General features: G+C 32.2%; 1 protein-coding gene across 1 annotated transcript in view; it reads right to left on the bottom strand.

Moving 5' to 3' along the window:
• The window catches only part of SI (sucrase-isomaltase), a 104374-nt gene that overhangs the window by 46020 nt on the left and 46391 nt on the right, over positions 1-11963 (bottom strand). The window contains 4 exon segments of the mRNA XM_017890166.1: positions 669-875; positions 8840-8995; positions 10631-10801; positions 11510-11559. Of these exon segments, the coding sequence (XP_017745655.1) occupies positions 669-875; positions 8840-8995; positions 10631-10801; positions 11510-11559 (584 nt within the window).

Raw genomic sequence — 11963 nt, 5'->3', positions numbered from 1 at the left:
AATATGAACATTTTTAATAGTTTTTCTCCTTATAGATAGTCCATTTAGTCCTATAATGTTTGATGATTTATTATTTGATTTTTTCATTTGAGTTTGCTAATGAGATTTGTTGCCATTTCTGCTTCTAAATAGTGAGCAACAATCTACAAGAAAATATCTTTGGAAATACATTTTACATCTAGTTATTGTGTTGATATTTAAAATTTCTGATGCTATTCTTAATGGAATCCCTTGGGATTCTTAGGTTAAAAAAAAATGCTATCTCTAAAAGTTGAATGAAATTATTGCTTTGGTATATCTTATTATATTGGCCAGAAAATTAAGGCCACAACTTAAAATAGTAAAAGAGTAGGCATCCAATTTTGTTTATTTTAATGACACTATCAGCATAGTTTGATAATAAATGACTTATGTATTTTGCAAGAATTTAAATGTAGTTTTTAAATCATCATTGTATTAATCACAAAGTTAGCAAGAATGAGCAGTTTCATTTCTTGGGCACCTAGCTATGAGTTGTGTAGGAAAAAATATTTTTATAGAATCAAAATATTATCAAAACTGTTAATAACCTTTAATACTACATTAAATATCCAATCGCAGAATTATCCAAAATCTCCAAAATTACCCAAAATCAAAACTAGCTTTGAGGTAGTTTATATCAAGCATACCTTAAACTGCAACATATCATTTTTGTGATATTTCACCTCCACACGAAGAGTTGAGATGGGGTCAGAAGGTAACTTTATTCTAGCATTTGCAGTATTTAGTTGGAGGTCAGCTGTTACACCCATTGATGAATAGTTAGTTGACTTGACTGAATAAGAGTTATCTTGTCTGGGAAAGTAACACTCAGGTGCTTTGGATAGAGAAGAATCCTAAAAACACAATGCATGTTCATTGTCAGAAATTATAAGCCTTGTAATATTCGACTCTTTAAAATTATACTGATGTTTAGTCACACATTGTATGATTTACAAGTTTCATTAATACAGAAATGAAATAATAGTCATAACACAAAATATATGTAATTTGAGATCCCATGTACTAAAATTTTATACAAAATATTTGCCTTTACCCTCTACAGAAAGAACGGTAGAGCAGAAGGATCAAATGTCATACTTTTTTAACTCAAAATATAGCATTAAATTGTGTTGTCTGCAAAAGCAAGTATATTACTAATACATTTTGATTCCATGTTTGTTCTTACTCTTCATATTGATTGTTGATTATTGTGTATAAAAATGGCATTATGACATGCCTCTAAAGGGCAAATGGTAGAGTCCTTTTACTTACAATGAAACTCTCAGTCCTTCTTTTTTAAACTTATTCTTATACTGGTAAATTACATCCTGATCTGGATTTGAAATAGGAACCCTTGGCTAAGAATCCGAGTTGATTGGTTTACATAGAAGTGAGAGACAAAACCTAAGAAAAAGAATTATAAAATGTGGCATTGATGGCTAGTTTCTTTACCACAATCCATTCTCCCTATCTTTCTTGATTATTATTATATTATGTGGAGAAATATATTTATCTACATTTCCAATTTCCTTTTAAAGAAGTTGTATAAGTCCTCCTAAAAGCTCTTTAAAAGAAAGGGGCCTAAGCTGACTAAATTGAGATACTCTGTTTGACTCATCTTCTCGAGGGCGTACTGTCTGGCTTCTATCTAAAGTGAACAATTTCATCTGTGTACCCTATCCCAGGCCTCCTTACCTATAAAAATATTTCTCCCTCAATTCTCCACCTTCTCTTGCATCAAAAATATTGCATTCATTATGTTACTTTTAACAGCATAAACTGATTTTATTCATCTCATTTTTTTTTGAAGTAAATGTCACTTCAGTAGTTTCTCTGACTACTGTTCTATTTTTTCTGCTTTATTTACAGCAAAACATAGAAGTGTTCATCATACTCGCTATCTCTAATGTGTCCCTTGATTTTCTCTTAAACTGACTCTAACCAGGCTTTTATCCCTAGTACTACATCTAATGTTTGCATGCCAAAGTTACCAAAGACTCCCATGTTGCCAATTCCACATGTCAGTTTCCAGTCCTTATCTTACTAACAAACAACTGGCATAGTTGATCATTTCTTCCATTCTAAATGCTTTGTTCAATTGGCTTCCAGGACCCAGCATGTTATTTCCAATCCAATACATGAGCTGTTCTTTCTAAGCCTCCTTTGTCATTTCCTCCTTGGCTAAAGTTTGTAATTGCCCAGGGTTTAGTCTTTGAATACTTCTCATCTGTTCAAGCTTATTTTATTGATGATATCATCCTACCACATGGACTTAAACAAAGAAATGAAAGTCTCAGCAATAGAATCATACAGGCAGAGGAAAGAATTTCAAAGCTTGAAGATGAGGTTTTTGAATTAACTCAATCCAATAAAGACAAAGAAAAAAGAATAAGACAATATGAACACAACCTCCAAGAAGTATGGGATTACGTTAAATGACCAAACCTAAGAATAGTTAGTGTTACTGAGAAAGAAGGGAAATCTAAAAATTTGGAAAACATATTTGAAGGAATAATAAAGGAAAACTTATCTGGCCTTGCTAGAGACCTAAACATCCAAATAAAAGAGAACTCAAAGAATACCTGGGATATTCACTGTGAAAATATCATTGCCTAGACACATTGTTGTCAGGTTATCTAAAGTTAAGATGAAGGAAAAAATCTTAAGAGCTGTGAGGCAAAAGCACCAGGTAACCTATAAAAGAAAACAGCATGTTTCTCAGCAGAAACCCTACAAACTAGAAGGGATTGGGGCTCTATCTTCAGCCTCCTTAAACAAAACAATTATCAGCCAAGACTTTTGTATCCAGGGACACTTAGGTTCATAAATGAAGGAAAGATATAACCTTTTTTCAGACAAACAAATGCTGAGAGAATTGACTACTACCAGAATCAGTACTATGGTAAGTGCTAAAAAGAGCTCTGAATCTTGAAACAAATCCTAAAAATACATCAAAACTGAACCTCTTTAAGCATAAATCTCACAGGACTTATAAAACATAATTAAAAAGCACAAGGTATGCAGGCAAAATGTAGCACAATGAATGGAATGGTACTTCACATCTCAATACTGACATTGAAAGTAAATGGTCTAAATGCTCCACTTTAAGGACACAGAATAACAGAATGGATAACTATTCATCAACCAGCTATCTGCTGCCTCCAACAGACTCACCTAACACATAAGGACTCACATAAACTCAAGATAAAGGGGTGGAAACAAAAACATTCCATGTAAATGAACACCAAAAAACAGCAGAAGTACCTATTTTTTATATCAGATGAAACAAACTTTAAAGCAACAGCAGTTAAAAAAGGCTAAGATGGACATGATACAATGATAAAAAGCCTTATCCAACAGGAAAATATCACAGTCCTAAATATATATGCACCTAACACTGGAGCTCCCAAATTTATAAAACAATTACTAATAGACCTAAGAATTGAGAGAATCAGCAACACAGTAATAGTGGAAGACTTCAATACTCCACTGACAGTACTAGAAAGATCATCAAGATGGAAAGTCAACAAAGTAACAATGGATTTAAACCATACCTTGGAAAAAATGGACTTAACAGATATTTACAGAACATTCTACCCAACAACCACAGAAGATACATTCTATTCATCAGCACATGGAACTTTCTCCAAGATAGACCATATGATAGGCCACGAAATGAGCCTCAATAAATTTAAGAAATTCAAAATTATATCAAGCACTCTCTCAGACCACAGTAAAATAATACTGGAAATAACTCTGAAAGGAATCTTCAAAGACATGCAAATACATGGGAATTAAATAATCTGCTCCTGAATGATCATTGGGTTAAAAATAAAATCAAGATGAAAATTTAAAAAGTCTTTTAGGCCGGGCGCGGTGGCTCAAGCCTGTAATCCCAGCACTTTGGGAGGCCGAGGCGGGCGGATCACGAGGTCAGGAGATCGATACCATCCTGGCTAAGGCGGTGAAACCCCGTCTCTACTAAAAATACAAAAAACTAGCCGGGCGTGGCGGCGGCGCCTGTAGTCCCAGCTACTCGGGAGGCTGAGGCAGGAGAATGGCGGGAACCCGGGAGGCGGAGCTTGCAGTGAGCTGAGATCCGGCCACTGCACTCCAGCCTGGGTGACAGAGCGAGACTCCGTCTCAAAAAATAAATGAATAAATAAATAAATAAATAAATAAATAAATAAATAAATAGTCTTTTAACTGAATGACAATAGTGACACAGCCTATCAAAAGCTCTGGGATACAGCAAAGGCAGTACTAATAAGAAAGTTCATAGCCCTAAATGTCTACACCAAAAAGTCTAAAAGAGCACACATAAACAATCTAAGGTCACACCTCAAGGAACTAGAGAAACAAGAACAAACCAAACCAAAACTCAGAAAAAGAAAGGAAATAACCAAGATCAGAACATTACTAAGTGAAACTGAAACAAACAAACAAAAAATACAGAAGACAACTGAAATAAAAGTCTAGTTCTTTGGAAAGATAAATAAAATTGACTGATCATTAGCAAGATTGATCAAGAAAAGGAGAGAGAAAGTCCAAATAAGCTCAATTAGAAATGAAATGGGAGATACTACAACTGACACCACAGAAATACAAAAGATCATTCAAGGCTACTATGAACACCTTTACACACATAAATTAGATAACCTAGAAGAGATGGATACATTCCTGGAAAGACACAACCTTAAATAAGGAAGAATTAGATAACCTGAGCAGACCAATAACAAGAAGTGAGACTAAAATGGTAGTAAACAATTACCAACAAAAAAATGTCCGGGATCACATGTATTCATAGCAGAATTTTACCAGTTATTCAAAGAATAATTGGTACCAATCCTATCGACATTATTCCACAAGACAGAGAAAGGGGGAACCCCCCTAAATTGTTCTATGAAGCCAGTATCACCCTAATACCAAAACCAGGAAAGGACATAACCAAAAACGTAAACTACAGACCAATATCCCTGAGGAATATAGATACAAGAATCCTTAACAAAATACTAGCTAACCAAATTCAACAACATATCACAAAGATAGCCCAACATGATCAAGTGGGTTTCATACTAGGGATAGAGGGATGGTTTCACATATGCAAGTCAATGAATGTGATACACCACATAAACAGAATTAAAAACAAAAATCACAGGATCTTCTATTACAGCATTCCATTTTGATTAAAACTCTCAGTAAAATCAGCAAACAAGGGTCATACCTCAATGTAATAAAAACCGTGTGACAAACCCACAGCCAACATACTGTGGGGAACAACAGCTGAATGGGGAAGAGTTGAAAACATTCTCTCTAAGAACTGGAACAAGACAGAGATGGCCATTCTCACTTATTTTCAGCATAGTATTGGAAGTCCTAGCAAGGGCAATCAGACAAGAGAAAGAAAGAAAGGGCATCCAAATCAGTAAAGGGAAGTCAGACTGTCGCTATTTGCTGATGATATGATCGTTTAGCTAGAAAACCCTAAAGCCTCCTCCAAAAAGCTCCTAGAACTGATAAAATAGTTCAGCAAAATTTTCGGATACAAAGTTAGTGTACAGAAATCAATAGCTCTTCCATAAACTAAAAAGAACCAAGCTGAGAATCAAATCAAGAACTCAACCCTTTTTACAATAGCTGCATAAATAAAATAAAATAAAATAAAATAAAATAAAATAAAATAAAATAAAATAAAATACTTAGGATTATACCTAACCAAGGAAGTCAAAGACCACTACAAGGAAAACTACAAACACTGCTGAAAGAAATCATATATGACACAAACAATTAGAAACATATCCCATGCTCATGGATGGATAGAAAGAATATTGTGAAAATGACCATACTGCCGAAACAATATACAGATTCAATGCAATTCCCATCAAAACACCATCATTATTCTTCACTGAACTAGAAAAAGCAATCCTAAAATTCATATGGAATCAAAAAAGACCATGCATAGTCAAAGTGAGAATAAGCAAAAAGAACAAATCTGGAGGCATCATATTACCTAATTTCAAACTATACCATAAAGCCATAGTCACCAAAATAGCACGGTACTGTATAAAAATAATCACACAGACCAATGTAACAGAATAGAGAACTCAGAAATAAACCCTGATATCTACAGCCCCCTGATCTTCGACAAAGCAGACAGAAACATAAAGTGGGGCAAGGACATCCTATTCAACAAACGGTGCTATAATAATTGGTAAGCCACATTCAGGAGAATAAAACTAGATTGTCATCTCTCACCTTATACAAAAATCCACTCAAGGCGGATTAAGGACTTAAATCTAAGACCAGAAACTACACAAATTCTAGAAGATAGCACTGTAGACATTGGCTCAGGCAAGGATTTGATGACCAAGAAACAAAAGCAAATGCAATGAAAACAAAGATAAACAGCTGGGACTTAATTAAACTAAAGAACTTTTGCAGTGCAAAAGGAACAGTCAGCAGAGTAAACAGACACCCCACAGAGTGGGAGAAAATCTTCACCATCTACACGTCTGACAAAGAACGAATATCCAGAATCTACAACAAGTTCAAACAATTTGGCAGGAAAAACAAACAAGCAATCACTTCAAAAAGTGGGCTAAGGGCATGAATAGACAATTCTCAAAAGAAAATATGAACAAATGGCCAACAAACATATGAACAAATGATCGGCATCACTAATGATCAGGTAAATGCAAATCAAAACAACAATGTGATACTACCTTCCTCCTGAAAGAATGGCCATAATGAAAAAATCAAAAAATAATGGATGTTGGCATGGATTCAGTGAAAAGGGGACACTTCTACACTGATGGTGGGAATGTAAACTAGTACAGCCACTATGGAAAAGAGTGTGGAGATTCCTTAAAGAATTAAAAGCAGTACCACCATTTGTTCCAGCAATCCCACTACTGAGTATCCACCCAGAGGAAAAGAAGTAATTATGCAAAAAAGATACTTGCACGTGCATGTTTATAGCAGCACAATTTGCAATTGCAAAAATGTGGAACCAAACCAAATGTTCATCAATCAATGAGCAGATAAAAAAACTGTGATGTGTGTGTGTGTGTGTATATATATATTTATATATATATAGTTATATATAGTTACATATATAACATTAGCATTATATATAACATTATATAGATTTAACATTTTATATATATATATATCACATTAAAAATATTTAATGGGAAAGATAAAATTTCACATGTTCATGTTTAGAAGCTATTTATGCTTTAGTAAGATGAATTGTTCCCACCTGTCCTTTAGATTGTTTTGATAAAGTTAGCATACTTTGAATGTAAAGGGGAATGGATGTGAATCTGGCTGAAGAGAGACAACTTAAAGAGAAGGTTCAGAGAAATGAACTTCACTATTTGATTTCTGTTGATTTTAAAATCTTTTCTCCTCTTCACTTTTTCTGTTCTTACATTCTTCCCTATTCTTCACTAGTGCTACAGATTATGCTGTTTTAACAATTAATGGAGAGAAATCGGGATAATTTCTCTGGAGGCAGAGATTCTATGCATCTCTTTATATAAATGTAAATGTCTCTGGAAAATTGCTGACAGATATGTCTTGACTCATCCCAGTGATATAACAAATGCATTTAATTATTTGGTTATATTAAATAAATGTATCTGTTGACAAAGCTCAATGATGTAACGAAAAGTTCAGAATTTGAAAAACAGGCATAGCAAGAGGGAATGTTTTACAATGTCCTTCCTGTGACATTGGTAAAAACACCTGCCACCCTCAGCCATCATTATTTTGTTAAAATGAAAGTCAAAATAACTGGCCAGAGATTACCATCCTTGGTAGAAGAGAACTAGCCCTCTACTCAACATTATATGTCTTAATAACTTGAGACAATGATTTCGAAATAGTGTCCACTACTGGCATATCTTATCCAAATGAGCAAATCAGCTACAGTCAACACCAAGTAAAGTGTAACAGACAGTATTATTTTATTAAGTAAAGTTACACTATCCAAAGTGCCTGGAAAGCAGTTTACGCATCAATTCAGCCTGGCATTTACTAAGATATGTCTTCGGATAATTAATTAAAATAAAAGTGAATTGCCTGTCAGAGACGCTAACTTCACATTCCACATGATCATCTAATTGAATTTAGTTTATATGCTGCAGATTTAAAATTATAACATGTAATATTAAGAAAAGAAAAAGAAAATTAAAAACTAAGATAAATTATATAATTATATAATGTGAACACTATTGCCAAATTGAATTTTAAAATTTTAAAATTATATTTACTGAAATATTTTTTTTTATTTTATTATACTTTAAGTTCTAGGGTACATGTGCATAACGTGCAGGTTTGTTACATATGTACACTTACGCCATGTTGGTGTGCTGCACCCATCAACTCGTCAGCACCCATCAATACATCATTTATATCATGTATAATTCCCCAATTCAATCCCTCCCTCCTCCCCCCTCCCCATGATCAGTCCCAGTGTGTGATGTTCCCCTTCCCGAGTCCAAGTGTATGTTTTTGGAAAATATGCTGCATAAATGACAGGTATGAAGAAATCCAAACTTGACTGCAAAATGATCTTTCTACTTATAGTCAATAATAAAGTCCTTTTCAGATAGATATGTAGTCTATGTTCACTAATAAAATTGTTTATTAGTATATTTTAGACTCAAAAATTATATCTGAATGTCAATTAAATTATATCTCAATGAAGATATAAAAAAATAAATAAAATAAAATAAAATTATAACATGTAAAATTTTCATTGAAATGCTTATGTGAAAACCATATCATGAGTAATAATTAAAATTATTATTACCGTTTGCCATACACAGCCACGTTGTATGCACTTTTGTTCAGTTGCCAAATCTGCATCTGGATAACAATTAAATGTTTCATTTTCTGAGAAAATTTGATTCCATTGAACACTAAAGTTTCTTCCAAGGTTAAGGTTGAGATCTGCAATTAGGAGAACCTTTGAAGACAAACAAAAAACACAAACAAACAAAAAACACAAACAAACAAAACTTTTAAACACTGTATCTGATCATTGGATGATTTAAAAAAAAATTTACATTTTACGAAATGTGGCAATGATGGCAGTTCTTCAAATTAAATCATTATTAGTTTAGATAAAATACTTTAAAAATAGAATTATATATATATGCAATATATATGTGTGTATTTACGTATATATACATATATGTACATATGTATGTGCACACACATACAATTATATCTACAATTGGGATTTCAAAATTATGTTTGATTATTTCTTATATACCTTGGGAATAATGTGAGCAAATTTATCCCACACCCAGATTTTCATCTGCATAACTTACTTTTTGATATCCACCAAACATAGTTGCAAAACTTTACTTTGAGTAATGAAAGTTCATATAAAGATCAATCTATGCACAGCAGAATTATAAAGGTATACTACTAGTGTTTATGTATATATATTTATAAGCATAAAAGTAGACATACAAATAGCCACAGATAGACCTTTATATTGCATACCTAACCAATACAATTATTTTTTATTATTCCCTCTTTTAATCTCTATTAGAGTCATAAAGTTCACAATAAGCTCGTATTGCTTAATTTATATCAATTTGTTCTTATAATGCTAGGAAATATAAATCATAATACACCTACTAAATAAAAAATAATTAATCAGTACATATTTTCTGAAAATAAATAATTGAAAAGTCCTGGGCCAGAGATCTTATGAGTTAGACAAAAATATTATAAGACAATGTTCTGTATCTTAAACAATTAAGAAATTATTTATGGCAATATTACTAATAATTTGGTATTATATAAATGGAGAAAAGGTAAATGACAAAAATAATTGCTTTCATGTTTTAAATATTACAGTCTCTTTTTTAATACATCAATCTACTACCCAAAGCAACACTATGATTGAAATATTACATTTTGCAAATGAGAAAACTAAAATAATGAGAGATTTATTTAATGTGTTTAGAGGCAGAGATAGCAGAGCTGGAATCTGTGCATCCAATAACACTGCATCCAATTTTGTTATTCTTTTCCCCTCTATACTACAACCGTCAAAGGAAACAAAAATCACAACATAAGGAAGGCTTTCTACAGGAGAAGAAAAGTGTAAACACAAAATTGAAGTCAGAAGAGTACAAGATATATTTTGAGGACAATGACACCTCACTAAAAAAGAAACAGGAGAAAGACTAAAGAAATGAACTGAACCAATATGTTAAAGAGTCTAAAGCAGCTAAAACATTTGGAATTTCTTTTGTGTACAATAGGTAGGTTAGAGTTCAGATTAGAAGAATTTTATGGAAAATATTAGCAAGGCCCATATAACTAGTATGCATGAGAAAATAAAATAGGGAGAGAGAAATTGCAAGGAGTTCCCTTCATGTTGATATCTAAATACAAATTGGATTGACATAAATTGGAATATTATTCAGAAAAAGTGAAGAAAAAAATGAAGGGAGGAAGGAAGCAATGAAGAGAAGGAAGGAAGACACACTGAGAGGAGAAATATGGTAAGTGCCCGAATGGTTATATAATGTTAAATGTGAGATTGTATGATAGCTAAAATATTTTAAAAGATTGTAATTACCTGGTTAGAAGCATCATAAGTGAAATTGGAATGAGGGCTCATTGGTTGATTATTTTCTGCCACTGTAACTTCTGTAACAATGTCTGTCAGCCCAAGGATTTTTACAGTCTGAAATGCTAAGGTAGTTCCTTCCTGATATGATGAATGTGTGCACACAATATCTAATGTGTTCTGGGAAAAATAGTATATGATATTATATATTAGGTCATCAGATACAAACCTGAAATAACAATACCGATATGACATAGCAAAGAAAGGTCATCATCTACACCTCTATTCCTTCAAGCTCTCCTCATCCAAGTAGCACGTAGAAATATACTCATTAATAACTATTTTAATTTATATATATATGCCAGAAAATTTTACTTTCAGAGACAACCTTAATTACTCATATGCAACACATATATACTCATTCTTATTCTAGTCCTAACATTGATGAAGAATAATTTAACTTTGCCAAAAAAGAATGTACGAAAAAAACCAACATCTATGAAAAAAATTATTTCTATTAACTATTCAAAATTTAATAAACCAAAATCCACACCAATTATTACTGTGACTAATTCATTAAAATATTTTCAAATATGTTGAAATTGTTTTCCTAGGGCATGTTGCCTAAAACCAAACATAACATGTTAAGAACTCTAAAGGTTTCTTTGCATCAATTACATGATCACAAACTTTATAAAATTTTACCATAACAACTTGTTTATAATTTAACAATTTAAATAAACAATTTAAATGAACAACTTATTTCATTACATTCCATTAAAATCTGTAGGCAAATGTAAACACCTTTTCCAAAATATTCACCATAAAAGCATAACCTAGGCATGAATAAATTATACATTTAACTATAAGTACAAAGAGAATACTTACATTAGAAACTGAAAATGTATATAGTATGTAGTTGCCATTTTGTATGGTATCTGAAATGAAAAAGATCATGATCAGTACAAAATGTAATGTTAAATTTGCTGCTCTGGTTTTACGCTTATATAACACTTAAGAAATTTGAACAAATTAGATTCTGTTTATTAATGAAGCATCTCAAACATTTTATCTGTAAATGTTTTAATTTCCTCTAAATAATATAATAATGGTATTTTATTTTCACAGCGAGTAGAGGTAATGAATGCATATTTGCCTTGTTTACTTTTCAAAGACTACCAAGATATTTCTGGAAATTAAGAGAAAGTCAAACTTACAGTAAATAATATATAATTAAAATGTATTGTTTTGAATGATATTTTCTCCCTTGTAAACCTCATAACAGTAAATTTTCTTAGGAAGACATGGCATACTATATTTTGCATCTTTATGTTTATTTTTT

The sequence above is a fragment of the Rhinopithecus bieti genome, unplaced genomic scaffold (assembly GCF_001698545.2).
Source record: "Rhinopithecus bieti isolate Rb0 unplaced genomic scaffold, ASM169854v2 scaffold_18956, whole genome shotgun sequence".
NCBI classification, from domain to species: Eukaryota; Metazoa; Chordata; class Mammalia; order Primates; family Cercopithecidae; genus Rhinopithecus; species Rhinopithecus bieti.
Note: the sequence above shows the minus strand (reverse complement) of the source record. Positions and strands in the feature narration are given on the sequence as shown.